The 19,691-nt window shown below is 38.6% G+C and overlaps 1 protein-coding gene across 3 annotated transcripts in view; it reads right to left on the bottom strand.

Moving 5' to 3' along the window:
- The window catches only part of PCMT1 (protein-L-isoaspartate (D-aspartate) O-methyltransferase), a 44,907-nt gene that overhangs the window by 4,743 nt on the left and 20,473 nt on the right, over positions 1-19,691 (bottom strand). For 2 of the 3 annotated variants that reach the window (XM_059400937.1, XM_059400938.1), the window contains exons 4-7: positions 13,862-13,966; positions 11,641-11,761; positions 8,988-9,073; positions 3,502-3,671 (exon numbers count right to left, since the gene is read on the bottom strand). In XM_059400937.1, the coding sequence (XP_059256920.1) occupies positions 3,502-3,671; positions 8,988-9,073; positions 11,641-11,761; positions 13,862-13,966 (482 nt within the window). Of the gene's footprint in view, positions 1-3,454; positions 3,672-8,987; positions 9,074-11,640; positions 11,762-13,861; positions 13,967-19,691 lie in introns of all 3 variants that reach the window. The other variant, XM_059400939.1, reaches the window with a different exon arrangement.

The raw sequence follows: 19,691 nt of genomic DNA, 5'->3' as shown, positions 1-19,691 counted from the left end.
ACATTTTTCGAAGTATACAGAAATAGAAGTCTACTTTTAGGCTTTGGTCTTTATTTGGCATGATAATTCGGCATGCCCACTGGGGCATATTCTCCCCCCCCCCCCCCCCGATAGTTTCTACCACCCCTCCTCAGCAAAGATTAGATCTCACCCTCAGGGGGCATGGCAACTAGCTCTGAATTCCTCAGGAAGAGAAGGATGGAAGGCTGGTGAGAAGCAAGAGAAGGCCCAGAAGCAAGCATGGGATGCGCTATTAAATTAATCCTTAAGAAAATCTGAAAGAACAGAGATCACCTAACCTGGCAATAAAACGGACTAGGAGCTTTTGAGATCGTAATTCCCAGATGTAGGCTGGGCACTGAAAAAATGGTGACTCTTTTCAACCCCATTCTATCCTTACTACCACTGCTTTAATTCAGGCCACCACCATTTCACCCTTGCTTCAACCACATTTTGTTTCTAAAAGTCATTCTGCCCCCTTCCAATTTACTCTCTATACCACAGCCAAAGTCATCTTTCTGAAATATAATTCTGATTACTTCACTGTCTGGCTTCAACACAATTGCTCCCTTCTAAACACACTACACTCTAATTGCCTGTTTGTCTTCTGTAGATTTTGGCGGGGGGGGGGGGGGGATCTCCCATGTGACTGTAAGTTCCACAAGAATGGTCAGTTTCAAATTCTCAGCTAAGTAACCATGGCCCTAGTACAGTCCCTGCTCTCAGTGAGCTCCAGGAAAATTGTTTCCTCCCCTTATAGCCTATCATGGTAGGTTCCTGGTCCCTGGGTATGTCAACGTCTTTTCCAGATTCCTGTAACCTTTCCCACATTTCTTTGAACGATCCTTCACTAAAATCGTTTCAAATCCAAGCTGAGCGTACCCTCTGTTCTGGACCCTGACTGACTGTCTAAGAATACAAAAAGAAATAGCATATTAATGGTCTCTTTAGATTTTAAGTAACTTGTTGCTTTACCCTTTGAAACACCCTATTTTCTAGTAATTTCTTTTAGTACCAAAGATACTTAATGTGGCAGTTGTTTTTTCCAGTTTTGTTTTCAGATTTTGTTCCACCTGTACATTCTTTAAACCTATGTTCTTTAAATGTAGAGATTTACAATTAAGTAATTGATTAGCTTTGGGGATAGCTAGAAGGCCCAAATGGTAGAGCAAGCGACTCTTGATCTCAGGGTCATGAGTCCAAGCCCCACAGTGGACACAGAGCTTACTTAAAACAAAACAAAAAAGACCCACTACATCTTTGGATGTAGGAAAATGTGTCTGAACCAACAGAAAATTTACAACAACTTGGAATTCCTCCTGGTACAACTAGAGAAAAGTTTCCAGTGATACATTGTGTAAAATTGATCAATCTTTTAAAAAGCTGAAAACCAAAAAGAAAAACAAGCATATATATTTAAATATTTGAATATTTGGTAAATGACTAAGTATTTTTGGTAAATGACTTGTCCATAAATTTAAAAATTATTCTAAATTTAATACAAATAGTTTAGTTTTGTAAGGGGTGGATACAGGTGTTGTGGAAACCTAGAGCTTTTATGACCTGGGAAGGGGGGGAACCTCTCCATGAAGGGAAAAGGAGGACTAAAAACAAGCCTGGCTGGGAAGGCCCCTTAGCATGTGAAGGTCCTGAGGCTTAAGTTTCATTAGCTTCATGCTAAATCCACGTCTGGTTATAAAAACAAAATACCATTGTAATTCCTTCATCATCAAACTACAGGGGAATGTTCAATACTAGTACTCACTGTATATAAAAAGAAAACTTTTTGGACACCTGGGTGGCTCAGCGGGTTAAAGCCTCTGCCTTCAGCTCGGGTCATGATCCCAGGGTCCTGGGATAGAGCCCTACATCGGGCTCTCTTCGGGGGAGCCTGCTTCCCCCCGCCCCACCCCTGCCTGCCTCTCTGCCTACTTGTGATCTTTGTCTGTCAAATAAATAAATAAAATCTTTAAAAAAAAAAAAAGAAAGAAAAGAAAACTTTTAAATGCTTAATGAAAATCTGAACTCTCACTTGATGTGAAATTTTGGTAAGTTCACTGTATATTTGCCCCTTTTACACAACAGCAACTATACAATTATATAACAACAAAACCATACTAGAAGCAAAGTCAAGGAAGGCTGTAATAGTTGTTAATAACTATATGATTTTAACTGACAGGATTCATGGCTTTTTAATTTTTTTTTAAAGAAGCGGCTGTGTTCCAGGTTAGAATTCAAAGAAAATAGTTAAATCCACATTATGTGAAGAATAAAGCAATTCCTAGTCAGATATCTCAGAAATGGCCAATCAGAGTGAAAAGAAAAACTAAGTTAGATTATTATTTTTGCAATTAAACATTCACTCAAAGATATCTTTCCTCTTTCCAAAAAAACAAAATTAAGAAGTCTATGAAACTTCAAAATTATCATTTTACTTATTAAAAAAATAATTATCTTAAAATAAGTACCTCTGTCAAATAAAGATTCTAAAACAAGGAAACTTGTAAAGTCTTTCTTATTTTGACACTGAATTTTAAATAGTCTTAGCTAGTGCCATCCTTACTTCTTGTTCTCACTCCTTCCCACTGAAGAAACAGGGAGGGGAAGGGAGGAGGAGGAGAGAGGAAGGAGAGAAACCTTGGCTTTCGACAAAATACTCTGATAACGCTGAGACATCAAACACAAGGAGGCATTACAACGAGCCATGCTGTGCTGACGATTATGCTGCATGCTGTTGGCCCTTTGGGTGGGTTTGTGAGACCTGGGCACTGTGCTGGCTTTGCACTCACAGAATCCACTCCCCTCCCCAGGAACTCAGAGTGGCTTCAGAATGGGCTGGCCAGTTTTATAGACTGGCGAGAAGTTTATTCCTTATAGCGGCTCTGAAACAGGAGCTGAATGTAAAACAGGCACAGGTTGTTAGACAGGAATGTCAATGAACCTGATTGAAAGAGAGAAAGCAAAGCAAGCTGAGAGGAAGAATGTCCTCTCTGGGATTCTGACACCTTTGAAAACTGGGACAAGAGTATCTTTTCCCTTCTTTTTCTTTGTAACAATGGTTCAATAGGGTATGAACAAGGCAGGAAAGGATGGCCCCTCTCTTCAGACCAAAGCCTTTGTTTCCATGACCACAGAGCAGCTACAAAAATGATTTGTGAATACAGAAACAGAATAGCTGATAATAAAATATCCTTAGAAAGTTCTGAACTGTGGCTAAATGCCTCTTTAAAAAAAAAAAAAAAAAAAAAGGAAAAAAAACCCCACCTTTGTGCCAACCAAGTCTCACCCCCCTTTCCCAAAGATATGAGTTAAACCAAAAGAAGGGCAGACTCATGCAAAATTTTTCTAGATTTTTTAATGTAGCGAATTTCTGATGTTAAAATGGAATAGCATAAAGGTGACAACCAAAAAAAGCGCTCTTGTGGTCTAATGTCTTAGAATCCACACCCTTCACCTTGCATGTGTGGAAGAAGAAAGAGCAGAAGATAAAATCACTTCCACCTGGACCACTGCTTCTCTTTATCTGTTAAAGGCACGTATATCACTCCCATCAGGGGTTTCATTTTGACACTGCCGTCCTGTAGCTTGTCGTACTGCTCCAACATCTGGTTTCCACCTGCGGGACCAACTGGCAATATCAATCTCCCACCAGGCTTTAACTGGTCTATCAGCTGAAAAGAAGGGAAAGAAAAAGACATGCACACCAAGTTACAAATTTTATATTGAGAGTCATTTTGCATCACCACAAACAACTTCCAGTGTCCGGGAGCAGAAAGCAGAAATGCACTTCATTTAGTATATCCATACTTTGATTGTTAAATCTATTACTCAAATCACTACCTATCCATTTACCTATAGATATCCTCTACTAAACTACAAGTTCTCTGACAAGAGGTACTGTGATGTTATTCATCTTTGTGTGCCTGGTACCTACCATGGTACTTGGTACAACTGGAGGGCTCAGTATGAGCTAACCACATAATGTAGAGCTAGCCTCTTCGGAAGACCAAAGGCAAAGCAGAACATTTCAATGCCCATACCCCTGTTTTGAATCTTTGTTTTCTGGAGCGGAGAAGGGAGCAGGGGACTGCAAAAATCAGCAAGGAGTCCCTATCCTGTCACTGTAGAATTTAGGGCATCACTGACCAAAAAATAAGGGAACCTCAGTTTTATGATGAAGTTAAGAATACTGGCACCATGACAAAGGAAGGTGGAGCTGGAGTTCCTACAGCATCAGACTGAAGACAATGAAATGAAAAACCAAGCCCTTCTGGTCTGAAAACTTCCAGGTCATATGTTAACATTTGAATATGGCCTTAGTAATGACTACTTATCAAACCCTGTAAGGGAGAAACTTTACTTTGGATGGGATTATCCCATAAAAGTGCGTCCTCAATGAAAATTTCAGTTGTCAGCAAGCCTATCTTATTTTCCCATTTTTATTTTTTCTCAAGTAATTCTTACAAGTATTCCTTGAGTTGTTTCTCTAAATATCAAGGTTTACGATAAAATGAAGGAGACTTGCCCCCTAAATCCAGTCATTTTAAATATTTTAAATGCTTTTGGCTGGATCATCAGTATTTACTTTTTTGTAGTGATTATTTCTAAAGCATGCCTTTCATCTTTTTCATTAAAATATAACTGACATATAACGTTATGTTATATGGTTTAATAATATGTATATACCGCAAAATGATTACCACAAGTTTAATTAACAACCATCACCACAGATAGTTACAATTTTTTCTTTGTGATGAAGAGAACTTTCAAGACCTACTCACTCAGCAACTGTCAAATACACAATACAGTGTTGTTACCTACAGTCACCATTCTGTAGTCTTTATGTTATTTCAAATTATACGCTAGGTGAGGCCTGAGCTCTTATTTCTCCTTTCTCCTTTCCTCAATCCAACCAATATCATAATTTTTTAAAACCACTTTCAATTATGACTGTAAACATAATTTGCAGCTGAGCCAAGAGGTATCCAATGTCTGTTTCCTTTCTTAGACAACAATTGTTTATCCTGCACTTAGAAACTAAAGCTCTTTTGGGGTGCCTAGCTGGCTCATTAGAAGAGCACAACTCTTGATCTTGGGGCTGTGAGTTTGAGCCCCACACTGAGTGCAGAGATTACTTTAAAAGAAAAATGAATAAACTTTAAAAAAAATGCAGCTTTTTCTTTTTTCACTCAATTTTTTGGGTAACTTTTTCTAAATATTTGTACCCTCCAACAACTTCTCAATAAGATCTTCACAGTCAAACCTATCTAATTAGTGTTTTTTTCCCCTAAGATTTTATTTGTTTATTTATTTACTTACTTGACAGAAACAGAGAGAGAGAAAGAGTACACAAGCAGGGGGAGCAGTGAAGGAGGGAGGAGAAGCTCGATGCGGGGCCCCTAATTAGTGTTCTGTTGTTCTTTGGTAGCTTCAAGTGCCTTCCTCCTCCAGTTCCAAATCTGGGCTGGTTAATCCCCAGCCCCACTGCATAGCTCTCATCAGGAAAGGTCCCTTCTGACGCTGGGGACTCTTCATCATCTCTCTCCTGAGCCAGCTGTTCAACTTGCCCAGAGGCCAGGGCTTGCTCTTTCTGGTTTTCCCTACCATCTCTCTCCTCCCTCATTTTTAGAAAAGATTTTATTTATTTATTTGACAGAGAGGGACACAGCAAGAGAGGGAACACAAGCAGGGGGAGTGGGAAAGGGAGAAGTCGGCTTCTTGCCCCTGAGCAGGGAGGCCAATGTGGGGCTCAATCCCAGGATCCTGGGATCATGACCTGAGTCGAAGGCAAATGCCTAATGACTGAACCACCCAGGCGTCCCTATTCCCCCCTCATTTTTTGGCATTAAAACAATTCCTTTAGAAGTATTCTGAAACAGTGCATGGAGTATTTTATTTTATTCTTTTTAAGACTTTATTTATTTGAGGAAGAGAGAGCGAACATGAAAGGGGCGAGGGGCAGAGGGAGAAGCCGGCTCCCTGATGAGCAGAGGGCCTGATGTGGGACTTGATCCTGAGACTCCAGGATCATGACCTGGGCCGAAGGCAGTTGCTTAACCAACTGAGCCACCCAGGTGCCCTGCATAGAGTATTTTAAAAGAGAGAGACTGAGATTTGCAAATCTAAAACTATATTTTATGTATTTGACAATATGTGTGGGTACAGAATTCAAGGCTGGAAATAATTTTCAGCTGAGAATTGTGAGGGTTTGTTCCTCTGACTTGTTGATTCTAATGCTGCTGCAGTCTGATGCCTTTCTGACTACCAATCCTTAACAGACTATGATTTGTTGTAGAATCTTTTCTTTATCACTCTACAGTTTTATGGTGATATTATGGTGGTTTTTTTTTCCCTCTCTTTTTAGAAAAAATTCATCATACTGGATACTCAAACTATAGAATCATGGCCTTTGGTTCTTGGAAATTTTCTTACTTAGGGTTTAAGGTTTAGCACTAATTTTTCTCATAGAGAATTTCAAGCAGCAGCCCCTCTTATCAGATCCACACTTCATCTCTGACTTCCAAGATCCTCATGCCTCCGATTTCTAAGCTCTTTCCAAGTTGTGCGGAGCAAATTGCTTCTTCAATAACCCCCTCTGCAGCCTCTTTGGCCCAACTTCCTCCACCCTCCCAATTCAGTTACTGCTCCACCCACTTCCATCTGCATACACCACAGGGTTCAGGAGTGCAGGTATAATCTCCAAGATAATGAAACATGGAGTTTCTGTTTCCTGCTTTTCTAGTTGTTTTGAGGTGATATATAAAAGGAAGCATAAACATCTTTATGTTATCCTAAAACTGAGAGGTCTTCCCTTCAGCCTGTCTCTATTTATTTATTTATTTTTAGCATGTCTCTCTTTAATCAGGTATTAAAGACCCCTACAATACTTCCAAGTGCTATTATAAACATTTAAATTCATACTGAGTTAGGGATGCCTGGGTGGCTCAGTCCGTTAGGCATCTGACTCTTGATTTCAGCTCAGGTCATGAGCTCAGGGTTGTGAGATCAAGCCCAGAGTTGGGCTCGGTGTTTAGCAGGTCAGTGGGGTCAGTGGGGCGTCTGCTTCTCTCCCTCTCCCTTTGCCCCACCTCCTGCACGCATACTCTTTCTCTCTCTAAAATAAATAAATAAATCTTTAAATTCGTATCGAGCTAAAGCCAGAAATGCCCTTCGAGATCATCTCAGGGACTTAACGGGGAAAATAAGCTCTGCAGTCAAGCCCCTTCATTTAAATACAGTTCTATTTCATGTATTAACTGTTCCTACTAAGCTGCATTAAAAGGAAAAAAAAGTTAAAAACCTACAGACCATGTGTCATATGTGAACATTCACTGAGCTATTCATTTATAACTTGTACATCTTTCTATAGCATATATGTTTTTAATTTTAAGTAAACTCTCCTTCAACCTGGGGCTCAAACTCATGACCCCAAGATCAAGATTTGCAAGCTTTACTGAGCCAGTCAGGCATTCCCTTTGCAGCATATCAACCCTTCAATTAAAATGTGTTAAAACCACCGGTTTATGGGAGGCCTAGGTGGCTCAGTGGGTTAAGCCTCTGCCTTCGGCTCAGATCATGATCTCAGGGTCCTGGGATCAAGCCCAGCATCAGACTCGCTGCTCAGCCATGAGCCTGCGTCCCCCTCTCTCTCTGCCTGCCTCTCTGCCTACTTGAGACTTCTCTGTCAAATAAATAAATAAATAAAATCTTTTTAAAAAATAAAAAATAAAATAAAACCACTGGTTTAGTTTTAAAAAGGAAACAAACAACAGCAAAAGGTAACAGGACCAGAGAAAATAAGTAATTTTCTCAAAATCATTCAGTCAATAACCAGAACAAGTTCTCTAACTTTCAGCTTCTCATTAACTGATCTAAACATACAAATAAGAACCCTTCCAGACTGGGAAGTGGCCGAGACTGGGCAGAAGTGTCACTCTTAGCCCCTAGTCATCCACTCCAGAATGGTGGAAAACTCCAGACACCATAGAACTGAAGAACTCAGTGAACTTAACCAGGGATTATTAAGGGCTGACAGAAGGTCATCAGTCTTCCTGAAATAGAAAACCAAGATTGGGGGTGCCTAGGTGGCTTAGTCAGTTAAATATTCGACTCTTGACTTAGACTCAGGTCACGATCTTAGGGTCCTGGGATTAAGCCCCAAGTTGGGCTCTGCACACAACTCAGAGTCTGCCTGAGTTTCCCCGCATCCTCCTCCCTGCTTGTCGCACTTTCTCTCTAAAATTTAAAACAAACAAACAAAACAAAACAAAACAAAAACCAATTTTGTACTTAAATATTTTCTTGACTATGTAGCATACAATACTGGAATAGACGTCCCTCTCGCTGTAACTATGCAAACCCTACTATTCTTTCAGATTCAGTTCTAATTCCACTGTATGTAGTCTCCTTAGACCATGTATGTAGATTATTCCCTTAAGTGTTCACATGAAGTTCTCTCCCTCACTTGAACTTATGACAGTACGAGGTTTCTTTTCCCTTCAATATATATTATGTGCTATGCATATATTATATATTAATGCAATGATACACTATCATTGCATTAATTTCCCTGTAATATGTACAACACATTTCTTCCAGAATATAAGCTTTGTGAGGCTAAAATGTATGACAAATACCTCCTGGTTTCACTCATGCACTTAGCAATCTTGCACATTCTGGTACTTCATAAAACACCAAGTGATTATCGTATCTGGAACTCCAGATGGATTTTCCTAACTCCACTGGCATACTAGTTCTTAGATGGATCAAATGCAATTTCAAGTAAGACAGCCACGAACTACAATTTAGTAATTTTCCAAGTCATTTATACAACTCTTTGCATAAGAAAAAAACTGCCTACTAAGCGTAATTAAAATGTATGACATAAAAGTCTAATTATGTCTTGATCATCTAGAAGTCATTTCTCTTAAGTCTTTCACAGCTGTAGTTGACCCAAGCACAGAAACACAGGAAAAGACCCAACTCACTGCCTGCGGCACAACTGGCGCTGCAGCTCCTACATGAATAGCATCATAAGGGGCTTCTTCGGCGTACCCCATTCTTCCATCCCCCACTGAAAGAAAAAAAATTATGCTTTAAAATCTGTTCAGAAAGAACTACCCAGTGTGAACAATTACAGGAGGCTTAAAGCAGAGCAAAGAGAAACTTCTAATAAATGATGCAGGGACAACTGGATATTCATGTGGAAAAAATATATACTTGAATCTCTATCTCTTACATGCACAAAAATCAATGTCAGAGAGATCAAAGATCTAAATGGGAAAAGCTAAAATAATGCCTCTGCAAAATAAGACAGGGACATAGCTTCATGATTTTATAGTCTTTTTTAATTTTTATTTTATTTTTTTTTTATTTTATTTTTTTTTTAAGATTTTTATTTATTTATTTGACAGACAGAGATCACAAGTAGGCAGAGAGGCAGGCAGAGAGAGAGAGAGGAGGAAGCAGGCTCCCTGCCGAGCAGAGAGCCCGATGTGGGACTCGATCCCGGGACGCGAGATCATGACCTGAGCCGAAGGCAGCGGCTTAACCCACTGAGCCACCCAGGTGCCCCTATAGTCTTTTTTTAAATGATTTTTATTCATTTATTTGTCAGAGAGAGAGAGAACACAAGCAGGGATAGTGGCAGGCAGAGGGAGAAGCAGCCCGATGTGGGACCTGATCCCAGTACCCTGGGATCATGAACTGAGCTGAAGGCAGATGCTTCACCGACTGAGTCACCCTGGTGTCCTGATTTTAGAGTAGCCTTAAAGAAGACACAGAAGGGGAGCCTAGGAGGCATAGTTGGTTAAGCATCTGACTTTTGGTGTTAGGTCAGGTCGTGATCTTAGGGTCATGAGATGGGGCCCTATTTGGGGCTTGGCACTCAACAGAAGCGTGCTTCAGATTCTGTCTTCCTCTCCCCCTGTCCCTCCTACTCACTCACTCTCTTGCTCTAAAATAAATAAATTAATTTTTTTTAAAAAATGACACAGAAAATGCTATTAAGTCTGATACATTAAAATTTCTATTGGGGTGCTTAGGTGGCTCAGCCCATTAAGCATCATGATCCCAGGGTCCTCAGATGGAGCCCTGCATTGGGCTTACTGCTCAGCAGGGAATCTGCTTCTCCCTCTGCCCCTCCCCCCTCTTGAGCATGCACTCTCTCAAATAAAAAAATAAACAAAATCTTAAAAAAATAAAATATTAAGTATTTCTATTAATCAAGAAGCACCAATATGAGTGAAAAGGCATGCTGCAGAGTGAAAGAAAAGATTTAATATGTATAAATAAAGGGCTAATCTGTAGAGGTCCTTCATATCAAAGAAAAATATAAACAACTCAGTATCTGAATAAGATATTTCACAAAGGAAGATATCCAAATGGTCAAGCATATGAAACAGTGTTTGACCTCACCAGTTGGGAGGAAAATACAAAATTAAAATCACAAAGACTTACTACTATACACTCACTAAGTGGGTAAAAAGAAAAATCTAGCAATACCGAGTGTTGATAAAACAAAGAGCACTAAAAACAATGATACATTGCTGATGGGAATGCAAATTGGTTCAATCACTTTTAAAAAGTTTTGCAATGTGTATGGTTACCCTATGAACCTGCAATAATGCTCTACCCAAATGAATGCTTGTCTGATGAGTGTACATACACATTTGGACCTCTGTCCTCGTATGTTCACAGCAGTACTCTGAATATCCCCAAATTAAAAACAACCCAAAATATCCATCTACAGTAGAAAAAACAAACACATTTTGGTAATGTCCTTATAGTAAGATGTTATATAGCAAACAATAAAAATTAATTATACAAAAAAGATGGGTGAATCTTACAAACATAGTGAATGAAAGAAGTCATTCATCATAGAATATATACTGTATGATTCTGTTTATCTAATGCTCAAAATTAAATTGAGCATCATTTATGGATGTGCAACTAAGTAGTAAATACATAAAAGTAATGATGCTGGTTAGCACTTCTCCTGAAGGGAAAGAGTTCTGAGGAGAGAAAAGCAAGCAGGGGACATCCCAGCTACAATGCTGTTCCCCTTTCTAGATCAGTGTGATGATGAAGCAGGTATTTTTGCTAAGCTTCGCATTTATGCTCTCTGCATGTTTTAATGCTTGCTACTTCTCATAATAGTACAGTGTGCTCACATGGAAATATGTTCACTGTATACTGCTGAAAAAAGCAAACTACGAATGTATGAGCCAATTAAAAAGAAACTGTGTATATGTATATTTTTTCATATGTATATTTATGTCTACAAAACTTAAGATGGAAAAGAAGGGGTTTCTTTTTTACTTTACATTTTTACTTTACATATTTCTGCACTTTAAATTTTTCATAATGGACACTTGCTACTTTGCTATTCTTCAAAAGCAATGAATAAAGAATTCAAAACATGAGCATTTTCTGAAATGGTTAACAGTCATATCACTACCGTGGTCAAGGTACAGCCAGCATAATATTTTACTATAACTGTTTTCCTCACCTAGTACTTAAAAGTGAATGTTTAAAAATAAAAAAAGCAAAAACTAGCTTGAGTATTATTTAGCTTGCATGGGATCTTCTGAAAACAAAAATCCTCCAGAGAGGAAATTTTCAAAGTTTTCTGATACTCACCAACGAGTTGCACTCTCCCTGAAGACAAAAGCATTGGATCGTCCTTTCTGACATTATTTATTGAGTCATCTACTAGTTCTTTAATGTGGTCAATTCCTATGACTTTTCCACTAGAGCCAACCTGGAAATGAGGGAATAATTCAATAGCTCACTGGCCTAAATTTGTCTTTCTGAAATGTCATTAAAGTGTCTCCTCACCTAAAGTCACATTCTGCAATGAGAAATGAAGACAAACAGCTCAAGCCACCAATTAGATTGTCACTCAGTTTACTGCATTTACCAAATACAACTTTTTCAGTTATAACCCTCAAATGGATAATTACATCTCAGTAATTAAGGAGATGGAGGTACAAAAACTTGCAATACTAAAAAAAAAAAAATCCTTTCTCTGAGTTCTCATTTTTAAACCCCACACCCTGAAATAAGACTTAACTGATTAACTAATAACTGACAAATATTAAATGCTTATTATTAATATTAAATATTAAAGCTTAATAATAAGTGCATAATAAATTAACATTAAAAACTTAAACTGCATTTAACTAATATTAAATGGTAGTTGGTAAAATCATTTTTAATTCAATTCCATCTAAAAGTGTGAGTTTAAACATTAAAATGTTACATAAAAAATTGTATAGAGATTTCTATACCCGATTCTATTGCCATATGTGGAAAATATAAAATACATAAAAATATAAAAAGGTCCCAAGTATAAATATAAATTGTAAGATAAATTTAACAAAATATAAAGACTCTGCAGTCAGACAACCTGGGTTCACATCTAACCTTCATCACTTACAACTGTACAACCTTGGCAAGTTATTCTATGAATCAGGTTCCTCAGCTGTAAAATGATGAGGAAAAGGGTACATACTTCTTAAATGATGTGAGACTTAAATAAAAGAATACATGAAAAGCACTTAGAACACTCACTAGCACATCGTAAATATGTGAAAGACATTAACACTACTTTTAAAAAGGTAACTGAGAAATTTAATGATTTTTAAGAGGTGAATTTTTCTCTAAAACCATAAATACATCAAATATCAAGAACATGTCATTAATACTGTATCTAAGCATAAAGAAAATCCTGGGGTGCCTGGGTGGCTCAGTTGGTTAAGCATTTGCCTTCTGCTCAGGTCATGATCTCTGGGTCCTGGGACAGAGTCTTGTGTTGGGCTCCCTGCTTGGCTCTCCCTCTCTCTGCCCCTCCCCCTGCTCATGCTATCTCTCTTGTGTTCTTTTCCAGCGCACACTCTCTCTCAAATAAATAAAATCCTAAAAAACAAAAAAATTTAAAAACTTGACATTCCATTAGGGAGCTTAACTTTTACAAAACAAGTAAGACAACTGAAAAGAAATACCTGAGTCGTCTTATGTAACAAGCACTGTTCTGGATGCTTAGGATACATCAACGGGAAAAAAAAAAAATCAAGTAAAATTCCCACCCTCCCTGGAGCTTACATGCTGGTGGTCTGCCAGTTAAATAGGTACAGTAAGCTAAATGGATTCTAAAAGATGCATCATCCATAAATCCCAACCTAACTAGACCAGAATCTTCCTATCTAGCCTTCAGGGACAAGATTTTTCGTAATAATCAAATTGATTTGATTATCTGAGCACAGGTAACTCCAGACGGACTCAGGAGAGTCACTAACCAAGATAAGCCTCTGATGACAAAACTCGAAGTATAATAAGGCATTTTTCTAAGAGTACTTTTCTTAATATAAAAGAAGCTCTACTCTCATTTCTAATAACCCTATAGGAGTGTTTGGAAATCAGATGCTCTACATCATTTTCTGCCAGCTGAGAATCTGGAAGAAGGCAGTCTGGAAGCTACTGGTTGCCATCTTGTGATCACAAGGGAAGAGCCTGACTGAAGCCAACATTTGGAGGAAAGCAAAGCCAAACTAAGAACCAAAGAGAAACCCACTGTCAGTAACAACGTCTGATCTTCTTTTGAATCCAGCCACACAAAAAGCCAGATACACTTTGGACTTTTCCATTATATAAACCAAATAAATTCCCCTTTGGGACCGAATTTGGACCATATCTTCTGTTATTTGCAACAACAAAAAACCCTAAGTGATACATGTTCCAACTGCTATATTAGTAGAATTTAAAAAAACAAAAAAAACCCTCCAAAACTGCTAGTAAAAAAATGTACAGCCAAATATATAATATGCTTCTCCTGGAATGGAATGAAAAATAAAGTTCTTACCATACGTGCAAAACATGCAGTAAGGATTCCACTTCCAGATCCTACATCGAGAGCTTTAGCTCCTTCATGCAATTGATCAAATAGAAGTTCTAGCGCATATGCATGCTGCCAAAAGAAAACAAAGCAAATATTCATTTCTTTTCAAGACTCTATAAAGTATATATACCATGGCATATAAAGTTTCCAACTTCATACCAATTTTTCTACTACTGTCACCAACAAGATAATGAAAACACAACATATTATATACTTAGATTTACAGAATTATGTAAGAAAGTTTTCACTGATTAAATTACATTTATATAAAATGTTTTAGTAGGGGCACCTGGGTGGCTGCCTTCAGCTCAGGTCATCATCCCAGGTCTTGGGATCCAGCCCCACATCATGCCCCACCTCAGGGTCCCTGTTCAGCGGTGAGCCTGCTTCTCCCTCTCCCTCTCCCTCTGTTCCTCCTTTTTCTGCTCTCTCATTCACACTCTCTCTCAAATAAAGAAACAAAATCTTTTAAAAAATAAAATAACATGTTTTAGTAAATTTAGATCTCCAGTGTGTGAATTTTTTAATTTTAATTAATTCGAAGTCAAAAGCTACAAAAGGTTTTACAGTTAAGTCTCTACCCCACCCCTGTCCATAACCTTTTCCACCCCCAACCAATTTCACTCCCTAAAGGCAATCTATGTTGTCAGTTTCTTGTGATTCCTTTCAAACATACCTATTCTATGCATACACAAGCAAATATGAATCTATTTTTTAATTTATTATATCTTGAAGAACCTTTTTTTTTAAAGATGTTATTTATTTATTTGATAGAGAGAGAGATCACAAGTAGGCAGAGAGGCAGGCAGAGAGTGGGGGGAAAGCAGGTTCCCTGCTGAGCAGAGACCCCTCAACACACTCCATGCGGGACTTGGTCCCAGGACCCTGATATCATGACCTTAGCCAAAGGCAGAGGTCCAACCCACTGAACCACCCAGGCACCCCTTGAAGAACCTTTCTTATCAATACTTTTTTTTAAGGTTTCTTTTTAAGATTTTTATTTACTTATTTGACAGAGTGCAAGTGAGCACAAACAAGGGGAGCAGCAGGCAGGAGGAGAGGGAGAAGCAAGCTCTCTGCTAAACAGAGAACCCAAGGTGGGTTCCCAGGACCCTGGGATTATGACCAGAACTGAAGACAGCCGTTTACCGGCTGAGCCACCCAGGCGCCCCTTTCTTATCAATAATTAAATAGCCCATTCATTCCTTTCTGAGACTGAGACGTATATTCTTATACGTATAATAAGAAAACCCACCCCCAAAAAAATCCCTAACGAGAGATATTTAACTTAGCTCCAATCTTCTGTAACAAAAGGGATGAAATAATCTTAAAAGCTGTACATATAGGATAATATAATAATCTTTATAAAAATCTTATAAAGTGGGACACTTGGGTAGCTCAGTCAGTTAAGTATCTGACTCTTGGTTTCGCCTCAGGTCCTGATCTCACGGGTCATGAGATCGACCCCCACCCAGCTCCACAATCAGCAGGAGTCTGCTTAGATACTCTGCCCCTTCCCAAACTAGTGCATGCAGGCTCTCTCTCTCTCTCTCTCAAATAAATAAGTAAAATCTTTAAAAAATAAATAAATAAATCTTGGGGCACCTGGGTGGCTCAGTGGGCTAAAGCCTCTGTCTTTGGCTCAGGTGGATCAAGCCCTGCATCAGAATCTCTGCTCAGCAGGGAGCCTGCTTCCTCCACTCCCCGCACCACCCCCCCACTCTTCCTGCCTCTCTGCCTACTTGCAATCTGTCAAATAAATAAAATAAAATTTTTTAAAAAAATCTTGTAAGTGTATCTATAGGATAAGTTCCTAGAAGAAGAACTGAGGGGGGGTCAAAGGATATATATTTTTATGTTTACAGTATATACAAATTACTAATTAAATAAAATCATATTGGATATACTTTAGACCAAACCGAGAAATAAAGCCTTTTCTACTCCCTCCTCTTTATAAATTTACATTTCAATGCTTTTCCAAAATATGGAGTTAGAACTAATAAATATTATCTCAAAAGCTGTCCTTAAATGCCTGCTATGTTCATTATTAAAAATCATCAAATGGGGGGGGTGCCTGGGTGGCTCAGCTGGTTTAGCAATTGCCTTTGGCTCAGGTCATGATCCTGGAGTCCCAGGATCGAGTCCCATAGTAGGCTCCCTACTCAGCAGGGAGACTGTTTCTTCCTCTGATCCTCCCCACTCCCACGCTCACTCTTTCTCTCATTCACTCTCTCTCAAATAAATAAAATCTTAAAAAAAAAATCAGCAGAGGGGCACCTGGATGGCTCAGTCTCTTAAATGTTTTGGTTCAGGTCATAATTTCAGGGTCATGGGATTGAGCCCTACAAAGGGCTCCACATTCAGCATGGAGTCTGTTGTTCCCCTACAACCCGTTCTCTAGAATAAATAAAATATTTAAAAGGAATAAAAGAAAAAATTTTAAGCATTAGAAACAGGTAATGTTCAAAATGGAGGACGGACTGTAAACTCCCTATTTAGAAAACTAATTTAGGTGACCAAATCCTTAGAGCCTAAGGAACCAGCTAGAGAGCAGGCTCTCTAGCCTGCTAGGACACAGGAAACAATCTGATCTTCATCTAGGTTACACATATACATATGTGAACATTCATTAAGCTATACACTTAAGATCTGTGTATTTTTCCAAGTGTGTATAATAATTTAAAACATTATCAAGGGGCACCTGGATGGTGCACTCAGTTAAGCATCTGACTCTCGGTTTCAGTTCAGGTCATGATCTCAGGTCCTGGGACTGAGGCCCATGTCAGGCTCCACACTCAGCACGGAGTCTGCTTGTCCCTCTCCCTCTGTTCCTCCCCCTGCTCTCTCTCTCTTTCAAATGGATAAATAAAATCTTTTAAAAAAGTAAAGTTATTGAAAAGACTATTTATTCCAATAACTAAAAGTGGACGATCAGATACCATGCACCCCAGCCAATGTGATGAAACAAAAAAAAAACCATTAGGCAGTATTCTTGAAAAGGAAAAGGGAAAGAAAAAAAAAAAGGTGTGTGTGTCAGTGTGTGTGTGGGGGGGGTAGTAAGTTAAAATACACTAGCAAACAATTAACCAAATTTAGAATATGGGAAATTCTATAGGACAAATGGACAGCTTTGTTTTATTTTGTTTTTAAGAATTTATTTATTTGAGGGAGATTGGAGAGGGAGGGAAAAAGCAGAGGGCAGGGGTAGAGGGAGAGGGAAACAGAAACTTAGGCAGACTCTGCCTTGAATGTGGAGCCCGACATAGGACTTGATCTCACAACCCTGAGATCAGGACCTGAGCTGAAACCAAGAGTTGCACACTCAACCGATTATGCCATACAGGCTCCCCCAAATGGATGAGTTTTGTCAGTAAATAAGTGGTACTTTAAAAAACAAAGGGGTCTTTTAAAATTAAAAGGTACGAAAAAGACTGAAAAAAACTAAAAAGATGCAAAGTCTGGACCTTGTTTGGATCCTGATTTAAGCAAATTAACCATAAAACAATTTTTTTAAAACACTTGGTACAGTCTGAGCATGAACTATGTGTAAGATATTAATATACTAAGGAACATTTTTAGGTATGATATAGTATTGTAGTCATGTTATTAAAGTAATCAGATTTATACTTAAATATTTAGGGGTGAATAATATCATGTTTGGGATCTGGTTTTAAATAGTTCAGCAAGAATGAAACAAAGATAAAACAGGATTAACAAATTATGGGTAATTATTAAAGGTGACGATGGCTACATGAGGGTTCATTATATTATTCTATTTGTATATGTGGTGTTGGAAACTTTCCACATTAAAAAGTTAAAACAGAAAAAAGTTAAGGTTACTATTCCACAACTAATGTAAAAAAAGGCCTTTAATAGATATAACTACACACAATCCAAGGGTTTTCAAACAGTGTTCCAGAAAGTCATTAAGGTTCCAAAAAAGCCTATTAGTGATAACACACAAATGCATACTGAAGGATGGGTGTGCTTTGGGGAAAGAGTTTTAGAGAACTAAATTTTTCACATAGACTGCTTTACAAAGAGGTTCTTGACTGAAGAGTGAAAAACACTTGTGTTATGAAAAAGAGTTCTGGATTAAATATAAATAGCAGCTTTCAGCAGACTCTTACAATAATCAGTTATGAGGTTTAATAATTTCTACTAATAAGATAGTAAGTATGGCCTAGAATAGAGAAGTAGTCAAAGAAACAAAATAAGTCCTACAATATCTGGCTTTCCTGATCCAGAAATCAAAGGACAAGAAGGAAGCTTCTGAAGGTGCTAATCCTCAACCTACAGTCAGTACTGTACCATCTTAATTCCAAAAAAGCTTCAGGAATCTTTTTTTTTTTTTTTAAGATTTTATTTATTTATTTGTCAGGCATAGAGGGAGAGCGAGCGAGTGAGCACAGGCAGACAGAGAGGCAGGCAGAGGCAGAGGGAGAAGCAGGCTCCCTGCCGAGCAAGGAGCCTGATGTGGGACTAGATCCCAGGACGCTGGGATCATGACCTGAGCCGAAGGCAGCCGCTTAACCAACTGAGCCACCCAGGCGTCCCAGGAATCTTTTTTTAAAGTACCATGTTTGCATATAAGATTTGTTTTTTTTTTTTTTAAAGGAAGTATGCTGGGGCGCCTGGGTGGCTCAGTGGGTTAAAACCTCTGCCTTTGGTTCAGGTTATGATCCCTGGATCAGGCCCAGCATCAGGCTCTCTGCTCAGCAGGGAGCCTGCTTCTCCCCCCGCCCCCTCTCTCTGCCTGCCTCTCTGCCTACTTGTGATCTCTATCACATAAATTAAAAAAAAAAAAAGAAGTATGATGATTTATTATTAACGTCCCATCCAGAGGTAAAATGTCAAGGCCTTCAATCACAATTGCTACCTTTTTTAATATTTTTATCAGCCTAGCTAATATTTTTATGGATAACCCATGTTTATCTCTAAATTCTCAAACTAAGTTTTTTAGTTCTTTTTTTTTTATAATTATGAAAAATTTTAAAAGCACAAATACATTGAATACACTTTTTTCCTTATATACAGTCACCAACTTTATATATTGTGCCAACTGTTTTACAAAACCATCTGAAAATAGGCTGTAGACATCACGATACTTCACCCCAAAATACTTCAGCATGAATCTGCTAAAAAAAACTAGGACATCTCCCTTTGCAACCACATCACCATTAACACACTCAAGAAAATAATCAACTTAGTATCATCTAACATACACACCATACTCGAATTTCAACAGTACCCAAAATGTTTTTTTCTTTAATATTCTTTTTTTTTTAAGACTTTATTTATTTATTTGACAGAGAGAGAGAGATCACAAGCAAGCAGAGAGGCAGAGATAGAGGGGGAAGCAGGCTCCCCACTGAGCAGAGAGCCCCATGTGGGGCCCAATCCCAGGACCCTGAGATAACAATCTGAGCCGAAGGCAGAGGCTTAACCCACTGAGCCACCCAGGTACCCTCCAAAATATTCTTTACAGCTGTTTCTTCCCTAGTCCTTTCAAGGTTCATGCACTTGATTTGTCAATATTAAATATTCCCCCCTCAATTCTCCTCTACCCACCACTTCTCTACTCTTCAGAACAACTGACTCCTTTAAGAAGTCCTGTTTGACTGTTCCACATAATACCCCATATTCTAGATTTCCTCAATTTCCTCAGGGTTAGACTCAGATCCAAGACTTATCAAGAACAGCACACGAGGCTTGCTAGGCACCTCCCACTGTATCACATCAGGAAGCACATAATGTTGGGCCACCTCACCTCTGGACTTGCCAAGCTCAACCC

The sequence above is a fragment of the Mustela nigripes genome, chromosome 5 (assembly GCF_022355385.1).
Source record: "Mustela nigripes isolate SB6536 chromosome 5, MUSNIG.SB6536, whole genome shotgun sequence".
NCBI lineage: Eukaryota > Metazoa > Chordata > Mammalia > Carnivora > Mustelidae > Mustela > Mustela nigripes.
This window is presented reverse-complemented; position numbering and strand designations above follow the sequence as displayed.